The sequence below is a fragment of the Equus przewalskii genome, chromosome 15, assembly GCF_037783145.1.
Source record: "Equus przewalskii isolate Varuska chromosome 15, EquPr2, whole genome shotgun sequence".
Taxonomy (NCBI): domain Eukaryota; kingdom Metazoa; phylum Chordata; class Mammalia; order Perissodactyla; family Equidae; genus Equus; species Equus przewalskii.
The window spans coordinates 43,287,691-43,312,054 of NC_091845.1; the positions used below are offsets into that span (position 1 = coordinate 43,287,691).

General features: G+C 48.1%; 1 protein-coding gene across 1 annotated transcript in view; it reads right to left on the bottom strand.

Annotated features, from left to right (window-relative positions):
- The window catches only part of LOC103565117 (zinc finger protein 501), a 74,287-nt gene that overhangs the window by 29,000 nt on the left and 20,923 nt on the right, over window positions 1-24,364 (bottom strand). Inside the window, exon 5 of the mRNA XM_070575682.1 lies at window positions 18,380-18,548. Coding sequence (XP_070431783.1) covers window positions 18,380-18,548 — 169 coding nt within the window. The remainder of the gene's footprint in view (window positions 1-18,379; window positions 18,549-24,364) is intronic.

Consider the following 24,364-nt stretch of genomic DNA (forward strand, 5'->3'; position numbering starts at 1 on the left):
ATGATATATGAATTATATCTCTATTTTTTTAATTACTAGCAAACAAACAAGGCAAATGATTTTGAATGATTTTCCCAGGCTCTTGATGACCTGACACACATGATACTAATGTACTGCTCAGTTGTTGTTCTAGAAGTCAGTGCTAAGTTTGAGGTGACTGAAGAATTAGCCTTAATGAATAGTCTGTGTAACAGCTACAGGCAAGACTATTTCCAAAGAAACTGAGAAAACACTAATTCAGTACAACCTAAAGGGGAATCTGTTAGGAATGTTACATGTGATGGCAAAAATATGTGTGAAGCAGAAGGCATAGTTGGACAAATTTATAAAGCTCGTGAAAATGTAAGATGTTTAAAATCCATGGTTAATCATTAGCAAGTACTTTGTGGAAATACTTGAAATGTGTTGTTGAACCAATAGTGTCAACAGTGGACTTCATTTGCTCTTGTTGACTTACTCATTGCCAGTTCCATGAATTTATGTCAGAAATAAAAGTTGAATATTGCGACTTGCCCTTTCACATACCAGTTCAATGGCTTAGCAGTGGTAAAGTTTTATTGTGATTTTTTTTTTTGAGCTCAGGGCTAACACTCAATTTTTTTCTGAATAAGAACGACCTTCAGCCACTATTATAAAAACTGAATGGCTTTGGAAATTAGTTTTTGCTATAGACTTCATAATGTTTCTTAATTCAACCTAAAATTAAAAGGCAAAAAAGTGTTTAATATGAAACTTACCCTGTAGTAAAATCATTTCAACAACTGACATTGTTTGTATCACAAGCAATGTCAACCTGCTTTACGTGCTTTCTTGGCTATTAAAAAAGTTAAAACAAGAAGCAAAATCTCCATTCCCACCCAAATTTACTGTAGATATGTCTTTTGAGTTCACATTACAGTTCCAGAAGTGGTTTTCAGACCAGACCTCAATGCAAGTGCAAAGGAAATTTCTGTATTTCCAAACCCGTTTAAGTTGCTAATTGAGGAGCTTCCACCTAGATTTTGCTGAGGAAATATAACTGAAAACAAAATTTTCTCCCAACCCAGAAATCCTCTCCACAAAGGCAGTAGAGAAAGAAAATACTTGATTATTGAATAAGCATGAAACCAGAAAGTAAAGTGTATCACAGGAAATCGACTGAGATTGCAAAGACAGAAAGAAATCTCACCCTTTTCTATAGCCAAGCAGATACAATCCATTACATACATGTTCTCAATAACTAGTCCTCAAGTAAGAAGACTTGACAGCACCTTTTGTCACACATAGTTCGTCCTAAATTTATCATGGTAATTGGGGTGACCATCTCTGTTAACTAATTGGCTTCATCAGGAGGAAAAACAAACTCATCTCTTTATGACAGGAGGTAGTTTTGCATTTTGGAGCAAGATGTCCATGAAGTTAGGCTCCTACCCTCCCACAGAAATTGGGAGACAGGGGCACTATCTCCCTTGGTGTTTGCATTTCGAAGAGATGGCTCCCAGGTCCTTAAGGAAGACATTCCTGGGTCATAAAGCTGACAAGAGGCCAGCTGGCAAAAGCCTACCTAGTCTTCAAAAGGATTTATTTAGATTTCAAAGAGAGGAGAGAGTACTTACAAGTTTCCTAAGGTAAATGCTCTGAGAAAAAGGAGGGGAGGCAAATCACTTCCTCATTTTCAACAGGCAGAATTAAACCTCTTATTTTAAATTTGTATTCTTCCTTTCACTTTCTATGTGAAGTCAATTTCAAAGATAAAATATGTAACAATCTCATTATAGATTAGCATTTACAGATGAATATTTGTATTGGATTTTGATGATAGGAAACACTAACTTTGAGCCCCAATTAAGTAAATTGTTATCCCCAATAAAGAATTCCATTCTTTTCATAAGCACATTTCTGTAAGAAAAAAGTGTACTTATTATTATAGTTTTAATTTAATCAATAAAAACTTTGTGGAAATTTGTTTTCTCTCTTGTGTATAAGGACCTACATATTATCCTCAATTTTGCCTCTGAGCCTGCAAAGCCTAAAATATTTACTATTTGGCCCTTTACAGAAAAAATTTGGTGATCTCTGATCTACAGTCACACAGCTTACTGTCTCCATTAACATGACTTTACTATTTTACACTAAATACTAAACAACATTCAACAGTACAATTTTACCTTTTCAGGGAATATTTGCCCTGGAAGATAAAAGTTGCAAATAACTTTATGGTTTAATTCAGGAAATTCTTGAAAATCCATTTACCTGAAAAATAGACTAGTCAACTATCCCTAATCAGGATAAAGAGCCCCCGTCTCAGAACAGTAGTTCACTCAACTGGGCTCATCAATCAAATGTTTTCTATTCAAGGATCTTAGTTGTGTCCACTGACCCTAATCTTTTATATCACAAAGTTTTGCCCAATCCCCGTCAGGCCCTCTCATTCAATCCCAATCAGATCCCCTCTAGTTTTTTTTTTTTTTTTTAAGATTTTTTTTTTTTCCTTTTTCTCCCCAAAGCCCCCTGGTACATAGTTGTATATTTTTCGTTGTGGGTCCTTCTAGTTGTGGCATGTGGGACGCTGCCTCAGCGTGGTCTGATGAGCAGTGCCATGTCCGCGCCCAGGATTCGAACCAACGAAACACTGGGCCGCCTGCAGCGGAGCGCGCGAACTTAACCACTCGGCCACGGGGCCAGCCCCAGATCCCCTCTAGTTTTAAACCTCCTCCACACCAAAGCTTAAAAATATCCTGCCTTTGATCTTCCCTTCCTAAATCAAGACTGTCACAGCCGTGGTTTCCCTTCCTGCAGAAACAACAGACTTGGCTTCGCTTGATCAGTTGGTTGTTTTGGTGGTCTCTTTGGGCAATCAGCAGTCCACGCCCACGGTCTTAGCTCAGGCTGCCCTCACAAAATACCACAGACTGGCTGGCTTAAACAACAGAAATTTATTTTCTTGCAGTTCTGGAGGCTGGAAGTCGGAGATCAGGGGGCCAGCATGGTCGGGTTCTGGTGAGAGCCCCCTTCCTGGCTTGTAGACTGTGGCCTTCTCCTTGTGTTCTCTCTGGAGAGAGAAACAAGCTCTCAGGTGTCTCTTTTTATAAGGGCGCTAATCCCATCATGACCTTATCTAAAGCTGCTTACTTCCCAAAGGCTCCGTCTCCAGATACCACCAGACTGGGGGTTGGGACTTCAATATACGAATTTGGGAGGGACACAATTCAGTCCATAGCGCCCAGTAGCTTGAACAATGAGGATAAGTGTCATATCTTAGGTTTAGCGAAGTGGAGAGCTTGAGGAAGCTCATGTCAACCCACAAAAACAGAAACCAGGTTAAGTGGCAAAGCTTTTACTAGGGATCAAAGAATTGCAATTCAGGGAGCACAGATGCAGGTAGAAACCCAAATACTGTCCTGCCAGGGAGTAAAAGTCAGGGGCTTTTAAAGGCAAAGAAGGAAGGCTGTATTACAAAGAGTTTTAATTGAAGTTGAAGGCAGAGAGCTAGTCTTGGCTAAACATTGATGGACTATTGATTCTATCTTCAGAAAGTCCACAATCATCTGTCTTTGTGAGCAGAAGGTCCATTCTGCTGCTGACATCTCAAACAATTGCTTGTAAAACAATTGTCATTTTGGCCCAGTCCAAAGGTTTTGTGCAGTCCAAGGTTCAAGATAGCATGGCAATCTCTCTGGAAAGGCAGCTCCAACTCCATTTTATTTATTTATTTTTTGAGGAAGATTAGCCCTGAGCTAACTGCTGCCAATCCTCCTCTTTTTGCTGAGGAAGACTGGCCCTGAGCTAACATACGTGCCCATCTTCCTCTACTTTATATGTGGGATGCGGATGCCTGCCACAGCATGGCTTGCCAAACGATGCCATGTTCGCACCTGGGATCCGAACCGGCAAACCCGGGGCCACGGAAGCAGAATGTGCGCACTTAACCGCTGCATCACCGGGCTGGCCCCCCCGCCAGACTCCATTTTAAAATGGCTCCACTAAAGTCAGTTTTGATACTTATTTCCTTGAGGTCTTTGTGGAACAGAGCTGCTATGTCAACTTTGAGTTGCCTACCTTTGAGCTTTCCAGAATGAGATAAATAGATTTCTACATTTTTATGCCACTGTTATTTCTTATTCTCAAACTAACTTAATCTTAAACTTATACATAGAGCTGAATGAGAAAACAAATTGCCTGGTGAACCTGGAACTACATAAGTGAGGTGGATGATCTCCATGATGAGGGTCTCAAGCTATGAAGGCTGATGAATTGGTTCCTACTCTATACATATGCCAGTCAAGGGGCCCAGCTACTTAGGTCAATTGGTTAGAGGAGAAGATGCCCTGACCTGGGCAAGAGACTCTCTGACAAATCTTGGCTATTTGAGCTACATTAACCAAGAATAGGCTCTGCTCTACTCAACTAAGTGATCATTTCATAATTTAATTCTGAGGATAACTCATATATCTTCCAACTCTCTAGGTATTTCCTTGAACCTATCACACAACAGTTTTAAAAGGCATTTGCACTAAGAGTTGTGATAAACAATAAGATCAGATTTGGATGTTTTCTTTTTGATCTAATATTTCTCCTTTACATGCCACATAGAAATAAATGAATAGCAATCAAATGAAAACAGACAAAGTCCATTTATTCAGATTTTGCTATAGCGAGGGAGACAGCCACCGTCACTGGCATTGGGCAGAGACTCAAAGGCAGGCAGGAGAGTGGGAAAGCTTCATAGTGGAAAAATGGAAAGGCTTCAAGTATGCCCTGATTGAAGTCTGTTGGTATGGGGAAACTTTAGGCTGACTAGAAGTGATGCATCCTGATGCGGGGTCGGTGAGCCGAGGAGTCGAAAGAAAGATTTCTTAGACTCTCAAGATCTGGCAGTAGTGCTCTTTTATTTAGAGAATAGTGTGAAATAGCATGGGGACAGGACCCATGGGCAGGCAGAGCTGGTGTGTGGGGACAGGACCCAGGGGCAGTCAGAGCTCCTGCTGCTGCCCCGAGTTGAGGGTTAGGGCTAATTTTATAAGGCATGGGTATGTAAGTCATCTCTTTACCAAGACAAAGGAAAGAACATGGAAAAAAGTTAAAATGGTATCAGTGCAGGTGGGGTCTGGCCATTGGTGGTCCCACAACTTTTAGATAAGAATCAAATCGGATTAAGTAAAGGTTAGAAAGGTTAGACGTCACCACCCTAAACCAGTTACATGAGATTGCCAGACAGCAACCACCTTAAGTTCTTGCCTTCCCCATTAAGAGTTTCTAGGGATAAGGTCATCTCTCTTCTTCTTCCTGGTACAGAGAGGGAGGCGCCTTTTACAGATAGAGATTTACCTTACAAATGTAAATGTGTCCCAACAAGGGCAAGTTCCACTCCCCAGAGCCTCCTTGCCTGTCCCAGTTTATCAAAAGCAATCAGCCCCAAACAATCCCGATGCCAAAGAGACATATCCTGGGGTGGCCAATTTCAGGTCCCTACAAGGTCATCCCCCCTTCCTTCACAAATGCAAATGTCTCTCAAAGAGCAAGCAAAATTCCAGTCCTCGGAGCCTGCTTCTCATCTGCAGTTTTAAAAGTAACCAGCCTAAAATCCTCATCACATCCTATGTGATTGGTTAGGGGTTCATATTTGGCTTTCCTTGGTTGGTCCTAAGTTGGAAGCAGGGACAACAATTAAGAATGCTATAAGTTATTAGTCAAGTTCTGGTCATTTGGGGCCGATTGTTACATAGGTTATTGTTTGGCTTTCTGGACTGTTTGCTAGAGATGGTGGTCTGACATCTCACAAGTTTGATTTGTAGACAGTAGGCTGGCTTCCTGGGCTGGTTACTGTAGATAATGAGTTGGTTTGCTGGGCTGCATGCTGCCAATTTTGGGTCAGAGTTCTATTTTTATGAACTGTTTTTATGGTCTGGCCATTGTCTGTATATTCAGTCTCTCAACCAACACAGAATAATCTGGTTTTCTCCAAGAGTCTGACAGTGTTAAACTTTGCCTGAACCTCTGCTCCTGGAAAATAGTGACAATTAAGAAATTCTTAGGGCCAGCCCCGTGGCTGAGCGGTTAAGTTCATGCACTCCGCTTCAGCTGCCCAGGGTTTCGCTGGTTCGGATCCTGGGCGCAGACATGGCACCACTGTCAGGCCATGCTGAGGCAGCGTCCCACATGCCATAACTAGAAGGACCCACTACTAAAATGTGCGACTATGTGCTGGGGGGCTTTAGGGAGAAGAAAAAAAAAAGATCGGCAAAGCTCAGGTGCCAATCTTTAATAAAAAAAAGAAATTCTCCCACTCTTATTGTTCCAGGAAATGACTTACTGGCATGCGAAGCCCACCCTTCCTCATACGACTTAGATAAGACTCACAGATGCCCCTCCTTGCTTACCAATGACAAGACCAGACAGAGGCCCTCTGAATTCTTTGCTTCATAAGTGATTAGCTGAACTGTTTGTACCCACTAACCAATGTGGACAAAATATCTGCTAACTTGATTTGACCAAACTTTAGTTAGACTTCTCCACCCCAAGCCCCTACATTTTGAACTATCCTCAGTCTGTGCCAGCAACAGAATGTGGAACAACCCCGCCTTCTTATAATAGCTCCTCCTGAGAATCAGCTGATATGAAAAAAAGACATTCCTGATCATTAGGCCAATTGTGACACATGCTCATGCATTCTGTCACACAAGTTCTTTCCAGCCTTGTTTATTCTCAACTATAAAAGAAAATTCCTTTTTGCCTGACCTTTGAGATGTTTGCAGATCTTATGGTTCAAGAATTCTCTCTATTGCAATAGTGCAACCACAGGCCCCCCAGGACCAGTTCAACTAACCCCATCTCATCAACAGAGTGATTAAGAATTGCCTTTCAGAAAATCTGCAAAGTCATGTAGCCAGGGCATGCACAAAAGAAGAAATTGTGACCTGAAATGACTGAGGAACCAAAGATCCTCTTTCCCATGGAACCCAAGGGCTGGGACACGAGCAGAACTTGAAAGTCAGACTCATCAGAATTGAGGGGTCCCTCATTCAGGAAGACCTGATGTTAAAGTTCCTTCCCCACCTCATCAAAAATGTTTAGAACGCTATCACAAAAGTTTATGACCTCATCATAAATGTTTAGAACCTTGTCATAAATATTTAAAACCTTACCATAAATGCTTGAAGCCCACCAGTCAAAACCTGTCCCACCAGCATTTCCATGTGTCAGCCTGTTCTCCCTAACCTCTTAAATTTTGTCCCAAATACTCATCAGAGAGACAGATCCGAGGGTACACACTCACCATTCTCCCTGCAGATCCATCTCACATAATAAAGCTGATCTCTTTTCCCAAAGGCTGATGCTGTAATTAATTGGCTTGTTTATGCTCACTGGGCAGAGAACCCCAATTTTGTGGCAACCATAGTACCTTTTCCCCAATTGCAATGTCCTTTTGAATAGTCTCTCCTTATCTAAATCTGGATTTCCCCCCCCCCCACTCCAGGAAGATTAGCCCTGAGCTAACACATGCTGCCAATTCCTCTTTTTGCTGAGGAAGATTGGCTTGAGCTAACATCTGTGCCCATCTTCCTCCATTTTATATGTAGGACACCTGCCACAGCATGGCTTGATAAGCAGTGTGTAGGTCTGTGCCTGGGATCCGGGCCAGCGAACCCCAGGCCCCTGAAGCGGAATGCACAAACTTAACCACTGCACAACCAGCTGGCCCCAGTCTGGATTTGTTTTTTATTTAAGTCAAGAATCCTTGTAATAGCTTCACAGTCCTACCCAAACCCTTTCGAGCCACTCCAGTGCGTCGAAGGGCATTGTTTTGGGAGGCAACCTGAATCTTCTACCATGTTGGAAGGCGTCTATAAGTACATCCCCAAAATGGGAGCTGTAAAGAGGTGTTTTCACTATGTAAAAGATAGGGTGAGACATGTCAGTCCTTAAGACCTTTAATTTTTTTCTACGCTCTCTGTCTTCTCCCGATAGATGGCAGATTGCTCTCCCACTCCCAAACACAGGGCAGATTTTTTCCCCAGCTTTATTGAGATACAATTGACAACACTGCAGATTTTAAATTGGCATAGACCAGCGTGATGCTTCCATTCAAATATGGGCGACCGATGCAGGGAGGCGTCGAGATCAGAAGCCCTCCGAGATTCCTAGAGCGGTCGGCCCCTGGGGTCCCCAGAGGCTCTCCAGCCCCACTTCCGGCCAGCCCATCTCCGGTAAATCCTGAGAGTGAGGGGTCCAGCTTGAGGCTCCGCGAGTCGCCAACGTGGTGTTTTCTGGGCCTGTCGGGCCGGGGCGCCCCGGAGGCCTGGCGAGCGAGCGAGACTGGACTGGAGGAGGCCAGGACGCCGCGCCGGGGCCGAGCGGGCTTCCCGTCGGCGCAGCGGGCCGGGGTCTGCGGTGGGCGGGAGGGACGGGCAGGAGACCCCGCGGCCCCCAGCGCTGGGGCTTCATGTGCACTTGATTTGAGGAGGAAAGTGTTTTGTAGGCTTCTTGAAGGGTTTGTCATTGGGGGTGAACTGGGGCCTAGAAATCGGGGTGGGGCAGGAGGAGCGTAGTGGAGTTGGCAGTCAGGGCATGGTCGCACTGATCTGACAGAGTGGGGGAGTCTGAACTACAGCACTAGTCAGAGGGGTAGATTTAAGGAGTATTAAAAAGGTAAACAATAGTAAATGCCTGTGTATAGCTTAGTGTGTGCCACACGCTGTTCTAAACGCTTGCTTCATTTAATCCTTACTATAACTCTATGATGTGGATACTACGTATTATTATTCCCTTAAGAAGAACGGAGGCTCAGAGAGGTTAATCTGCCTAAGGTCAAATAGCTAGTAAATGGCAGAGCCAGGATGGGAGCCCAGGCTGTGTGGTTCCTTTCAGGCTGTGTCACAGAGGAATTGCCACTGAAGCGTAAGGGAGGGAGAGAAGGTAAGAATCTCACCTTTCTGGTTTGTGACAGGATCGGTGATAGTATTGTTTACCGAGATGAAAACAAAACAGAAAAGGAACAGCTAGGGGCCGGCCTGGTGGCTAGCGGTTAAGTTTGCACTCTCTGCTTCGTGGCAAGGTTTTGGGTTCGTGTGTTTGGATCCTGGGTGCAGACCTACACACCACTCATCAAGCCATGCTGTGGCAGGCGTCCCACATACAAAATGGAGGAAGATGGCCGCAGATGTTAGCTCAGGGACAATCTTCCTCACAAAAAGAAAAAAAGAAAGCACAGCCGTATTTTTTAGGAGAATGATGATCAGCTCAACTTTGAACATGTGTAGATGTCTTTGGGGCTAGGGAAAAAGTTGATCAGATGTAAAATTTGGAAGTCATAAACTAACAGGTGATGGTTGTGACCATGAGAGTGAATGACAGAGCTTGGGGCAGAGATCACAAACTTGAGGCTTATGGGTCAGATCGGACTCACTAATGTGCTTTATTTGTCCTATACTGTTTTTTTAAAAAATTAAATTACTGGTCAGGCCCATAGCCAAATGATCTGCGCACTTGGCTTTGATTGCCCAGGTTTGTGGGTTTGGATCTTGGGTGCAGACCTGCTCCACTCATCACCCATGCTGTGGAGGCATCCCACATACAAAATATAGAGAACAGTTGGTACAGATGTTAGCTCAGGGCTAATCTTCCTCAAGCAAAAAACGAGGAGGATTGGCTATGGATGTTAGTTCAGGGTGAATCTTCTGTAGCAAAAAAAGAAAAGAAAAGAATAACAGTATCCTCATCTGTGTAATAGGGGTAATAACTATATCTATTAAAAAGTTAAATTAGTTGCCTGCCTTTCATCATTAGATGCTACGTAAAAATCTAGATTTGTGGTGTTTCTTGAAAGGCTGGGAAATCTTGGCTCACATTCCCGTAAGGCGTTGGACTCGAGCAAGCAGCAGGTGCTCCCCCAGATGGGCATGCACGCTCCAGTTCACCTCACTCCTCACTCCTCACTGTTGTTTTATATAGTCCTGCTTGTTTTACTCCTTTACATTCCCTGCCTGGCCCCTAAAGTTCTGAGTCTAACCTCTACCTTAGCAAGAGCTAGAGTAAGGGAAAAAATGAGTTCAGATGGAGTCCTTGGGACATTGTCATTCAAGGGTATGGAAGTCAGTAAAGCAGTTTAGGGGGATTATAATGGTTTACATCCTACATAAGAGTCAAATGAGAGGACTGAGAAATGACATTTAGCCTTGACAATTAGGATGGCATTTGAATCATTTCTGTAGAACAGTTGGGACTACAGACAGTTGGCAGTGGATTGAGGAGGGCCTGAAAGATGAAGTACAAATTATTCTTTTCCAAGGTCTGGATGAGAAGAGAGGAAAAGAGCTGAGGCCTGAGGATGGGAGAAGCAAATGTCAAGGGAGGGTGGTTTTTAGAGTCAGTGAGATTTGAGCATGCTTACAGGCAGCGGGGAAGGACTCAGGAGAGAGTGAGAGGCTGGCTGTGCAGGGGGGAGCGGGGGACAGTGGAGTTTTCTGGGGCACCTGGAGGATGGATCCAGAGCTCAGGGGGGAGATTTGGCTTTGGCCAGGAACGGAGATACCTACTCCTTTGAGAACTGCCCTCAAACACGACCTCTTGCCAGAAGCTTCATTCTCCCTCATCACGTTAGTCTTCACATGCCACAGAACTCTCACCATGTGAGGCCTGTCGTCACCCTGGGGGGAACGTGATAAGTCTCCTGACCAAATAGACACTGAACGTAAAGCCATCGCTGGCATCAGCTTGAAAAGCAAAGTGGGGGAATTGATGGGAAAACTTGTCCCTTTTTTCTTGTGTTTTTCTTAATATTTGCCAGATATTCAGAAATTTGAGAGCCAGTATGATTTCCTTCCTACAATGTTCTGATTTCTCCCCCTAGCCTCCCTCATCAGCCGCTTCTCTAGAAACACTGACAGTGTCAGCTTCCCACAGTCACCTGTCCCTTGGCCCTGCTAGGCACTGGGGCCAGGAGCCAAACCAGGCCCCCTCGATGGAGAGGAAGAGAGGAAAATCCCTGTCTGCTGTTCTTGGGGCTGTCTGCCTGTCAGGCCAGCTAGTGTGTATTATCAGAGAAGATGTGCAGAGGGCTCTGTCATCCTAGAGCCGGGGTTTTTGTTTTTAAATATTTCTAGCAGTCCTAGAAAATGAGGGCTAGAAGCGACTAGAGAGTTAACCAAGTCCAGCAGGGATCTGCAGAGGTGACTTTGGGACCTCCTAGCAAGACTGTCAGGTAGCTAAGCGGGTAGACTCTGGGCCTGCTGCTCATGCTTTCACCAGAGCAGCCCTGGATCTTATACACCGGAATTTATGAACAATTGCCAGAGTGAATAAAAAGGAAGGGGAGCTTATGCTAAGCAAGTTTTTGGCAAACTACGCTGGTTTCAGCTACAGACTCTTCTTTGAACTTGACATTCAGGGCATAGCTCTTACGAGCATGTTGGTTAGCTGGACCCAGAGCCCTGGGGGCCGTTGGCTAGGCATTTCTCTTTGTCACCAATGGTTTCTGATGTCTTTCTCCTTAGGTGACCACTCTCTGCCTGTCCAGGACCAGTGAAGTTCAGGAGGTTCCCCAGGGTCGGTCCTCACCAGAGCGAGAGGTATGGTAACAATCATTGCAGTGAGGGAGACCCTTTTCCTAGAGGCAGGACCTGGGACAGTAAAGGAGGAGGAGGAAAACAGGGATGCCTGGTGCCAGGTCAAGACCCAGGCCAGGGTGACAAGTGGTGATCTCCAGACAGGCCTGTTCTCAGGAGGTCAGGGCAGCAGTTTAGTTGCAGGAGATGAAGAATGGCCTAAGACTCCCTAAAGAACCAACAGAAATCTCTGGGCTCTCTGTTGTTCAGACACCAGGGGGAACTTGCCCTGTGCAAATTCCAGACCTTTTAAATAGAGTTTGAAGGCCTTGGTCTGACGTTCCAGGCCCCGCCTGATTTGACTCTGACCGCTCCAGCTTTTTCTCCCACTGTACCCCAAATGACACTGACGGTCTTCCCCCAATACACTCTGCTTTCCCACCATTGTGTCTTTGCCCATCTTGCTTCGTTTACCTGGAATGCCGTGTCCAAGCTCTCTACCCTTTGAAATCCCACCTCCTTTCAAAACCCAACTCAAATGCCACCTCCCTCAGGAAGCCTTCAGCAGTTGCTCTCACGTCCTCCTGAGCTGTAAGCAGTCTTGCCCTCACCAGCCTTCCCTTATCTCAGTTTGACTTATACTTTAATTATCTCTTTACATAACTGTCACCCCACTTGGTTGTGAGTTCCTGAGGTACAGGCAGCTCTTAGCTAGCTAATACCTTTTTTTGTTAATCCAGAGCATACCTGAGAGATGTGTCTTGCCCTCCTTCCCATCCTCACCATTCCCTGGGGAAGAGAGGATAAGAGCTTCTGACTCTGTAAATAAGGTCTGGTCTCCATTTTTTTTTTTTTAAAGATTTATTTTATTTCCTTTTTCTCCCCAAAGCACCCCCGTACATGGTTGTATATTCTTCGTTGTGGGTCCTTCTAGTTGTGGCATGTGGGACGCTGCCCCAGCGTGGTCCAACGAGCAGTGCCACGTCCGCGCCCAGGATTCGAACCAACGAAACACTGGGCCGCCTGCAGTGGAGCGCGCGAACTTAACCACTCGGCCACGGGGCCAGCCCCTCCAGTTTTTACTCCTTGATTTTACAACCCTCCATAGCTTCAGAGACAGGACAACTCTAGGATTTTTTTCCTCAAGCCCCATACTTCCAGAGGAATGGATCCTTTCTGAGGCTCAGTGGCTGACATGGCCCCTACCTGACAGTCAGGGAGCAGACATGGGCGGAGGGGGGTGCCGGGAAGTCTGAGGGTGCTGGTAAGTGGGAACAGCCATGTGATGGAAGTCTGAGGATGTTACTGTAAAGATCCACAGGCAGGGGGAGACCTGGGCTCTGGGCCCAGCTCTGCCGTCTGCATGCTGCAGAGTGTGGACAGACCACTTCACCACACCCCATGCAGTTGCTAACCTGCAATGAAAGGAGAACACCAGCCCTCCTCTTAGTCCCAGATGCTCCTAGCTGTGCGGATTAAAGGCAATATGGTACCCCCTTCCTGTCCTCTGACCCTGTCATCTCTCCTCCAGGGTTTAGCTTCTAGTTCCCACAGGGCACTCCCAAAAAATCTGCTTATCTTTGGGAAAGGGCTAGTGGACAGAAGCCAGAGGCAACAGCTCTGGGATTGAGCCCAGAGTTTCTGCGTCTGTTTGCTGCCAGCTGCTCCTCATGTGGGCCCTACTTAGCGCCTGCTCTGAAAGCCTCTTGGAACACGCAGCTGGAGCCTGATGGGGATGGCCTGGTGCGGCCCCTGTCACCCTCACCCTTCGGGGTTGCCTGGCTCTGCAGAGCCACTGGGGTCTCTGCTGACCCTCAGTGCTGGGGAGGGCCTGCAGCCTCAGGAACTTGTGAGCATGGAGCCCTAAGGCCCCTCCCCTCTACATTTTCTAGTACATCTTCATGGTCCTGAGAACTCACTTTCTGCATTGTCTTTGTGCTCAGGAGGATACCTTAACCTACATTTGGAAGTCTCCCCCAATTGTGAGGCTCCCCAAACCAGAACAAATTGCTGAGTAGGTGAGAGGTTCTCTTCAACAAGTGTAGGGCTGACCCTAGCGGTTATGGCAGAGAGAATGAGAGGTTATGAGAGTTTATTCCAAAGCAGGAACAAGAGAGGAAAGTTTTAAAGTACAAATGGAGATTAGAGGAGGAATGGAAAGAATTACAAGTGGCAAGGAAGAAAAAAATGGGGGACGAAAAGAGGGAAAGCAGAAAGGAAGAGAGGTGAGGGGTGGGAAAGAACGTATAAGCGAAGAAATGGGAAGAGAAAAAAGGGGAAGGAGGGAAAAAGCCCGGAAAGGATATGACCTTTGTCCCATTGCTGCCACTTACAGGCCCAGCCTCCCTTTCCAAGGTCATTTCCAGCAGAAGTGTGAGTACTTCCCCCAGGTCTTTACATCTTAAATTCCTTATAGTACAGGTCAGCTTCCTGAGCTCCAGCTGGCTGTTTGAGAACCAAGCAGCACTCCCGAAGGTGCCCAGCTCTGTGGTGCAGCTTGGCTCAGAAACAGAACAACACAGACAAGGAGAGGCGTGAGAAGTCCCAGAATCTGGCCTGTTCCCTGCCAAAAATCAGGAGGTCTTTCTGACCCGCCAGAGCCTTTGTTGCGTTCTGTGTGAATGCAGACCCTGCTGCCTCTCCCCCTCCCTCCTGGCTGCCTGCTGACTTTCTTCTGTGGCCACATGAAGAGTGTAGCTGTTTTATAGACGTGTGAATGTTGTGAATGTCTACAGTATCTGTTAGTATCACTTGAGGATGTTTTGTCTCTGCCATAGGAAACAGATAACATTTTTCTATTTTCTGTATCTTTTGTTAGATTATGAGGTCAAATCTGAGATTGAAGAGTTGGTTCTAAAGCAGAAAGTGTCAGAAGAAACAGAGGTACACAGAATCACCTCCAGAGAATTTCAGAATAATGAGCCCCAAGATTGCAGGATTGGAGCATTCAGAAACTGGGATGACAGTTTGAAAATTCATCAGGGAAGTCCTGCCAGGGAGACGTTGAGGACAAGGACCAGAAACTTAAAGCCAGCAGAAGTCAAGGATGCAGAAATCTCCCCAGAGAAGGAGAGCCAGAAAGGTAAAGAATTTGAGAACTGCTTTAATCTAGGCTCAAAAAGTATTTTACATTCGAGAGTCCACAGGGAGGAGGAGAAGGAGCTAGTTTCAGAAGTCAGAACACAAGTCACAGCTGTGAGAGGCTTCAGCGTGTTGCCCTGTGGCAGCCAGGCTTCACGAAGCCCTGGGAGGGAAGGGGAGTGCAGAGAGGCAGCAGGGGAGCCAGGCAGGGCCCAGAGCAAGAAGGAAGTTTCCAGGTGTGTTACCCTCAGAGACAGAAGTGCCCTTGACAAGGAAGGAGGGCAAATTACCTAGGAGAGAAACCCTTTATGTAAGGAGTGTGGAAAAGCCTTTGGTCCAAGTGCAAACCTCATCGTGCACCAGAGAATCCACACCAGGGAGAAACCTTTTCTATGTGGTGAATACGGAAAAGGCTTCAGTCAGAAATCACACCTCGTACGATCTCTGAGGATCCAGAGTGGTGAGAAACCCTATGAATGCCAGGAATGTGAGAAGACCTTCAGCCAGAGCTCAAATCTCCTAATTCGTCAGGGCATCCACACTGGGGAGAAACCTTTGAATGTGGCGAGTGTGGGAAAGCATTCAGTCAGAGTTCAGGCCTCACTGTCCATCAGAGGATCCACACAAGGGAGAAGCTGTTGGAGTGTAAGAAGTGTGGCAAAGCCTTCAGTGGTAGCTTGTACCTTATTGTGTATCAGAGGATCCACACTGGGGAGAAACCCCATCAGTGCGATGAGTGTGGAAAAGCCTTTGGAAGAGCTCCCATATTATTCTCCATGAGGTAGCTCATGCCCGGGAGAAAGCTCGCCGAGCTGCTTGGGTTAGTGCCCAGTGTTGATGGGGCAGTTTAACCCCCATGTTTGTGCACTTGCCCTCACCTGGGCCGACATCTCATAAATATTAGGACGATGGTGAGAGTTCACGAACTATTCACGCTGGCATTCTGGATCCACACAGTCACTTCTGCTTGTATGTTGCTTTATTCTCTTCATTTTGACTGTGTCTCCAGTCAGATGTTTTAGTTCCAAGAGGTAGATGCAAGTTCCTCTTCCATTTTGACCAGAAACTCAGGAACTCTCCATATCTAAGGTGCTGATTAAATTTTAATTCATTAAGCAATTCCTCACTGGACAATTTTGCAAGATCCCACCTGCTTTGAAGATTTGTGATTGTCAAAATGTAGAATTTTAGTGTACTGTGAGTTGGGGAGCTTAGAAGGCTCACTCTGAGCAGTACTGACATTTGGAATGTCATATCCTCTCAAATTTTAGCTGACTTTGGGAATAACCCGAGCAGAGAAGATACATAGGACGACAGGATCATGAATAAAAGGGATCTTGACAGCCAGAACTGTGGACTGAACTTAAGATGAAATATAAAATCCTGTCCAGTGGGTTAAGGACTCTGAGCCTCTCAGAATTTCAGACCCTTGAACACTGGACATGCCTAGAGGGGGTCTCTTGGAAAGCTCAGCCTTCTCTCTCAACTAGAGGCACCCGGCTGCTAAGGGCTGAGGTCCTGGTCTTAGAACCTGTTCCCCCTCCTCTGACTTGTCCTTAAAGAGAAAAAAATACAGATAAATGTGTATGTATAAAATTTAAAAAGTAATCCTCTCAACCATCTGCCGCTCATACAAGAGGAGATTTATTCCTTCAGACTAAAGGAAAAATAAGACAGTAGGAAATCAGTACACATCAGTATGTATAGTAATGCTGGTTGTTGCCCTTTAGTTCAGCATCAGCCTTCCAGATAACTCAGGAGCTGGTCCTCTGTAGGTATGGATCCACAGTCCAAATCCCAGAGGGTCAGTTTTAGAGATTTTACAAAACTAGAAGGTTGACTCCCAAAATATCTCTGGCTATTTACTTCCAGGTCAACTCCAGCACAAGGCATGTTGCACCTTTCAGTCACTAGTCAGCAAGACAGGGGCGCTGGGATCAGTCACCGGCCTGACTTCTGACGACAGGGAAGGCCTGGGATGAACTGCAGTTGCGAGCTTGACTGTTGGCTCAGGCTGCTTGGCATTTCACAGGCAGCTGGGATTTTAGGGGCCATCCAAAGTAGGAGAAAAACCTTTCTTGCTAAATACTTCCCCGTTACATCTTCAGGCAAGAAGCAGGGTGCCTCCCCTTGTTAGAGAGGTGTCTTTACTCAGTGGAGGCATAGGGTGAGCACACCAACCCAGGCATTCCTCAGAGCCACTGCTAATTCTGTGTGCTCACACAACAAGCATCTGAAACGGGCTGTGTAACTCCTTGGCTCTGGTTGGCATGAGACTTGGCATCTGTGTAAAACTGCCAGTTGCCTTGGACAAAGACCTGGGTAAGGACTACAGGTGTGAAAATGAGGGGAAGTTAATTTTTCACTTGGACAAAAGTGGAGTAGAAAGAAGAGTTTGGCTTCAGATACAAGGACAAAGCAGAGCTAAGTGGTGAGAAGACCACGATACCTTGGCCTACATTGAGACAGTGGCCAGGGAAGTGACTACGGCAGCTGTGTCCACCTGGATGTGGGCCACAGGTGGAGCAGTGGGGAGACAGGGAGAGTGAAGTGGGAGGTACAAGGGGAGGAGGCAAGTCAGGGCTGGTCGGGTGGCAGTTGCCAGAAATTCATCTCACCCTAGCTTAATCAAAAGTAACACGTTGCGGGGCTGCCTCCCATGGAGTCTCCCTGTCTCCTTTCTTATCTGCCGACCCTGAAACACCACTAGTTTCATCCTCCCCATACCTCCCTCTCCCTTCTGTCACTCCCCATTCTGACAAAGGCTTTGTAGCTCCTGAAACCACAGGTGAGTGAGAAGGTAGCTCAAAGCCCCTCAGGTCCAACTCCTGCATTGGACAGCTGAGGAAGGCGATGCTCAGAGTCCTCGTGGGTCGCCCAGAGTCACACTGGCATGGGAAGCCGAGTCCTAAGGGAAAGACCTTGGCTTTGGTTTGCAGCACCCACACATCAGGGCTTTTGACCTGGGGAGTCTTCCCACCTCCCCACTTGCATCTCAGGCTTGCCACTCCCACTGACCCATATCCACCTCACTGAGGCCCACTCAGACTCATTCCTGGGCCTTTGCTTATTCTGGTCCCCTCGCTGGGTTTTTCCCCATCAACCCAGTGCCAACCTGTTCTCCCAGAGCCAGCCCATGAGGCCGCATCAATGCCCCCCTCCACGTGGATCTTTCTTTCTCTGCGCACACCTCAGCATTTTATCATGTTTTGTCTTCTAGGGTCCTTCAATCATTTCTGTTTATGTGTATGCGTCTTGTTTCTGAGGACCATGGAGGCCCTCACAGGAACCTGCCTTAGCCTTATTTGGCAGCACCTGAGCCTTATTTGGCAGCACCTGGCACAGAGATGGATTGATGATAAGGGCTCAGCTTCCTCTTGGTTGGATCCAGTGTCAGACCTGAAACCTTGACCCCATCAACACTGGGCTCTGACCAGGGAGGCTGGCTGGTGTTTCCTCTGGGCAGGAGTGGGCTTATGAAAGATAAGGTGGGAGCTCTGGCCAAAGGCTTTCCCACACTGTGCAGCGATAGGGCTTCTCACCCGTGTGGATGTGCTGGTGCCCCAGGAGGTAGGAGCTGCCGGTTAAGGCCTTGCCACACTCATGGCACTCATAGGGCCTCTTGCTGGTGTGGCTCCACCGATGCACCAGGAGGTGAGAGCTTCGGCTGAAGGTCTTGCTGCATTCAGGGCTCACGGATGACTTCTCACCTGTGTGCACACCCTGGTGCACGATGAGGCTTGAGCTCTGGCTGAAGGCCTTGCCGCACATGCCACAATGTAGGGCTTCTGCCCTGTGTGCAACCTCTGATGTCGGATCAGGTGGGAGCTGTGTGTGAAGGCCTTTCCACACTCCCCGCACCTGTATGGCTTCTCCCGTGTGTGGATTCTCTGGTGCACAATGAGAGTGGAGCTCTGGCCGAAGGCCTTGCCACACTCAGTACAACTGTACAGAGTTTTGCTGGGGGCCACCAGGCTGGCGCTGTGGCAGGCACCTCCTGTGCATTCCATGATCCTGGCCTCTCTCCTGGGAGGTGTTTCTTCTCTTTTACTGGGACCTGGTGGGAGCTTGGCTTGTCTCTCCTCACCTTCTTGTCTGCAGGCTGTTCAGAATGCTCTGCTCTCCTGCTCCCCGCTTCTCTGGCTTCCCCGAAAACATAGCCCTCTGGAATCTTGCCCTGGAGTCTTTCAGAGACGTCTCCTTTCAGATTTGTTTGCTCCAGAATCACACCCTCCTTTTCAACTTTGGCCTCAATATCTAAACAAGACATAGAAGATAAAAACAAATAACACATAGCAAAAACAAAAATGCAGTCAGCTTTATATCCTAGATGGGAAACATGAGACTATATTGGGATTTGAGGAAACCCAATAAACAACATCCCTCTTTAAAGAAGCAGTACAACATTGGGGCCAAGAGTTTGGTCTCTGGGGTCAGACTGCCTGAGGCAAATCCTGCTTCTGCCATGAGCAGTTAATTGACTGCTCTGTGCCTCAGTTTTCCTATCTGTAGAATAGGTTAATGCTAGTACCTATTCCATGGTGATGTTTTTAGAATTAAATAAATTAATATGCCTAAAGTATTTAGATAGGTAAGTGTTAGCTTTAGTATAATTCTCTGCTCAACTGACAAATAAGATATGCAGAGACAACTATATCATCATTATTATTGAAAAGCTGATGCTGGTGAATGTGGCTTATAGCTGCAAGCAAGTGGGGTTACTAATGCTGAATCCATGTTAGACGGCATCAGGCACCAGGGATGCAGTGCTGGGCTACCATGGTTTGCTGCTGTAACACCTGCAGCAAAGAGGAACAGGGCAGCTGCATGGTCTCTGTGGAGAAACTGGGCCTCAAGGGAGCGAATTGGGGAGAACTGGCTTTCACAGAGCCCATTTCTTTTCCAAACTCACCAATCAAATCTAACCCCTCTTTGTCGTGGGGCGAGAGTGAGTGCAGGGTCAGAGAGAGGCCGCAAGTATTACACCAGTGAACTTCCTGAAACATCAGGAGTGGAGGAGCAGAGGACGTAAATTCAGAAGTTTTCTATACATATACCATGATTTCAGAGTATGGGTAGAGAAAAAACCAGAAAAGAAAGGGCAGTAAAGGAAAGCCTGCATTGTGGGGAAGGGGCAGGAATGCACTGTCACCAGACACTTGCCCAGGGAGGGCAATGTCTATGATGTAAGGACTGCCCAGCCTGTGGGGGAGACACAGAATGTCTTGGGAACTGGCCAAAGCAGCAAGTGGGGAGTCAGAGAAGGGCTCGGATGTGGACAGTGGGGTCCTAGGAGTCAAAGAGCTTGACCAAGTTGCTAGCTGGAGAGAGGCAGGACAAGAACTCCTGAGAAAGAACTCAGGGGTTCATGAGATAAAGGAGGGAAAGGAGAACAGGGAGCTGCTTGAAGGAAGGGTGTGGAGGCCCTTCTCGGGGCAAGGCCAGCCCTGGGTCTGGCAGTATGTCCCAGCTTCACAGCCCTCAAGCTTAGTCTAGGCAGGGAGAGAGAACAGAGCAGCTGACCGTCTAAATGGTGCGGAGGAACACACACAGGCCCCTTTCCAGCGCAAAGCTGCAGGAAATGGAATAGGAAAGGAGGAAATGCTTGAGGAGGTCCAGGAGAGGGAACTCAGGCTTTTGCTTCCAGGAGAGCTGGAAAAGCAGGGAAGTGTGACAATGCTAAGGAAGCTCCTTAGCAGAGAGGCCCAGGTTTCTCCCTATGGGCATGGGAGAGCCAGGAAGGGAAAGACTCAAGCCCAACACTGGGAAAGGGTGCTACCTGGTCAAACTGGTTTTGAGCGGATTCCTGAACAGCAGACAACTTTCCTGAGGGTAGAGATGGCCAGGGTCTGCCTCAGTCAGGCCCTACCCCTCAGTTTGTTTTTATCTCCCATTCTCCTACCCCTTTATGGGCTTTCCTCAGCTTTCTGGTTGTGCTCACGCTCCCCAAGAATTATTTCCTGCTTCTGTGTCTTTTCTCTCATCTTCCTCATGGCCTAGAGCATCTTATCCTTGACTTTCTACTCACCAAAATTGCTCATCCCCCCCCTACCTATCCATCCACCCATCCATCCATCCATCCATCATCTGGGCCTGGCTCAGGTCGCACCTCCTTCAGGGAGTCTTCTTCCATCCCTCCCACAGCTCCCTGTGACTGCCCTCTCCTCTATCTTTGACTACCTCTGCCATCCATCCCCATTTCTTTGGCAAATTAGGTTTCTCTTTCCCGTGTGTTGATCTTATCTTCCCAACTAGGCTATGAGTTTCTGCAGGGCAACAGCTGAATCCTATTATGCCTATAGCCTTCTTAACCTGGTGCACTTATCAAGTCTCTGTGAGGACACAATGTTAGGATGGCATAGTCCCTGCCCTCAGATTTGCCAGGTTAGGTAAAGCATGCTTCTGTCCTGTTTCCCTCAGACCCCAGAAAACTTAGTGCTAGTGCACATCTGGGAAAATGCTCAGGAAGGCTCTGAAAACCAGCCTTGTAGTGAAAGTCATCCTCAGGACCACTCTGTCTGCCAGATAGCCACAGCTAACCAAGGGGTGAGAATCTGTTGGGTTCTTTGTTCACTGGGGTTATTAGAAAGGATTTGGGGTCATAGCCCAGGAAAGTAACGTGTCTAATCAATGTGAAATTGGGATGCTATGATGGGCTGGCCACATCTGGTAAACAGATCCCTTGTGGCCTCCAGCCTGGCCTGGCACCAGAGCCAGGTTTGCTCACAGAGCTGTGGGTCACATTCTGGTGACTTCCTCCACTGACAACTCAGCACATTGATGTAATTCTCAAAGAGATATTTGCTAACTGACCAGGAGGAAAACAGTCTTTCCGGAGACACATGGACCCTGTTTGACAGCCTTGAGGGGAGGCCAGGCCCTGAAGCCTGGGTTCCCAAGAGGCCCACTCTGCTGAGAGTTTCAGAGAGTATCACCCACATTTTGGAGGGCTGGAGGCCAAGGCCAGTGGAAAGCAGCCTTACCCAGCCTGGCTGAGGCCCCTTGCTTCAGCTCCAGCAGCACTTCCCCAGCAGTGGCCCCCAGGACAGGAACCAGGTGGGTCCCAGGCAGCAGGTAGCCTTGGAGGGCTGAAGTCAGAGGAGCCTCTGGCCCTACTCTCAGGGTGGGTTTCTCATCCCAGATCTCATGCTGTTGTCACCAGGCTGGATCTGAAATCTGGAAAGAAATGTTGGAGAAAAAGTCCACAGCTGGCCTTGGGAGAGGAAGCTAAAAGTGGTCAAAGTGCTGGCCCTACCTTCTCCCATTCCCTTCACTGGTGGGCAGTGGGGACAGCCCATAATAAGTCCAAGGCAAACTTTCTGGGAAGGTCTGGAGCTGGAAGGCAAAAAAGGCATATACCGAAGAGTCATCTACCGGAGGGGATGCTGGCCCCATACAGCTTGCAGAAGCATCCCTCCCAAAGAGCATACCTTCTCTTCTTGGATGAGGAGCTCAGCCTGGTTAATGATCACAGCAATACCACAAGACTGATCAGCTTACAGCCCTGTCCTGCTCCACTCTCCTTTGATCCACACCACCCTGTGAAGCTGGCTGGGCAGGAGAGGAAATTGACTCGGGGTTTTGTGACTTTCCTGAGGTGACCCAACTAGTCAGAGGCAAAACAGGTCCTAAAGGGCCCCTCATGGCTGCCTGGCACCTGGCACTTAGTACGAGCTGGCCACTTGGACACTGAGTTAATAAGAAACGAGCCCAGTGTATCTTGGTTCACATAGCTAAGGTCCCAGGCCCCATGAGGGAAAAAAGAATGGCTTATGAGAGAGCCAGAAGATGAGTCCAACTCCTACCCTAGCAACCCCTGGTCCTTGTACTACCCTCTTCTAGGGCCAGCCCATCTTCCCACCTCTCACCTTTGCTTGTAGTCTACCATACTCGCATGGGAAATGCCCGCCCTCAGCCCTGCTGGTGGCGTTCCCAAGGCCAGAGCCACAGGCCTGGTGCTCCTCCTCCTTCAGGCTCATAGGGCTTGTCCTCATTTGTGTGCATCACATTCTCACTCAACCCGAAGTGATGGCAGAGAGGAAACCCTGACGTGTTCCTGATGGTGGCTTCTTTGGGTTCAGAGTGTTACCTGGCCAGCCTTGGGACCAGGCCCAGGTGAATACAGCTTACAACAGTGGGCACCCACTGTTCCAAAGGCCCAGCAGTGCCCAGCAGGATGGAAGGAAGGAGGGGTGCTCCGGCCCACCCCAGCCTCTGGAAGCCACTCCAGCCCCCACAGCTCTTTGGGACCAGGGACCATCCCTCCTGCTTCTGCCTTGGGTCCAGACCCTGCCAGAGACTCTTACTTCCTGATAATATCCCCTCATGGCTGCTTCTGACCCTAGGGGTCACAGAACCATCTGGCTCCTTCCTCAGCACAGTGCTCCTTGAACGCTACTCTAAACAGAGTCTACCTTTTGGGACCTGAGTTATGACTTCACATCTCCCCTGTTTCCTGTCCCCTCAACAGCCAAGGCCTCTGCTTATTACCCTCTAAGCTCCAGGTAGATTTGGTGTAACACTTTCAGCGGCGGTGATGGGGAATCCAGCCCAGCTCCAGTGGCAAGAGTCAGCTGAGCTGGGCTGAAGCTTTTGCTGGCTCCAGTCTCAGCCCAGCTCAGGGCCCACCACCAAGGGGATTAAAAAAGGAAAGGCTGCCCGGCAGCTTCTCCCACAGATCCCTGCGTGTAAGGCAATCAGCAGGAACTGCACCCCATGCTGAACTGTGAAAGTAAAAAAGTTTTCCCAATCAAGAAAGGCTTGGTTTTTTTAAGCCATGCCTACCCTATCCTCCAGTAGAAATATGGCAGGCCTGTGCATTGCAAGTGCAGCCTTTTTTTTTTTCTGCTTCTTCCTCTCCTTAACCGCCCCCCCCTGCCCCCCCTATATGGTTGTATATTGTCTTTTAGTTGTGGGTCCTTCTAGTTGTGGCACGTGGGACGCTCCCTCAACATGGCCTGACAAGGTCTGCCATGTCTGCGGCCAGGATCGGAACTGGTGAAACCCTAGGCCACCAAAGCAGAGCCCGCGAACTTAACCACTCGGCCACGGGCCAGCCCCTGAAAGTGCAGCCTTTTATGGTTACAAAGCCATTTTAAACCCCTCATTTCATCACAGCCTCACACCCCGGGTGGAGGTGGGGCAGAAGGGACCCACTTTCAGAGAGCTTGGGGATTTGCCCCGGGTTGGGGGTAAGTGAGGGGCAGTGCCAGCCTAGAATGCCCTCTTCTCCACCAGGAAGTTTGCGAAAATAATTTTGTCCCCAGCAGCAGGCCTGGCTCGTGCCCCGCCCACTCAAGGCCCAGGAAATGAGCAGGGCAGGACCGGGGTCCCAGGATCGTGGAGGAAGCCTCCTTCGCCCTGGACTGAGCCCCTCCTTTTCTAACTACTCCACTACTCCACCCCCCCCGCTCCCGTCTGACCCCTCTCCTGGCCCGCCACCCCTTCTACCACGTCTCTGCTCTTTCCCAGCCCCATCGCGGATTCATCCCCTGCAGGTCCTGCCCATCCCCAACACTCCTCCCAGCCCTACCACCATTGCAGCCTCCACCTTCCCCTCGCCGACCACGGACTGCAGCCCCTCTTTCGATTTCCCTCCGAGCGCTGGACTACGGCCGCGTCCTCCCTCTCCCTCGCCCCAGACTGCGGCCCCCTCCTCCTCCTCCATCCCCAGCACGCCTTCCCCACCCCGCCCCTCCTCCTCTCCCCGCTTCCGCCCCTGCGACCCCTGCTCTGCCCACCAGAGCGCGAGGCGGCGGTGC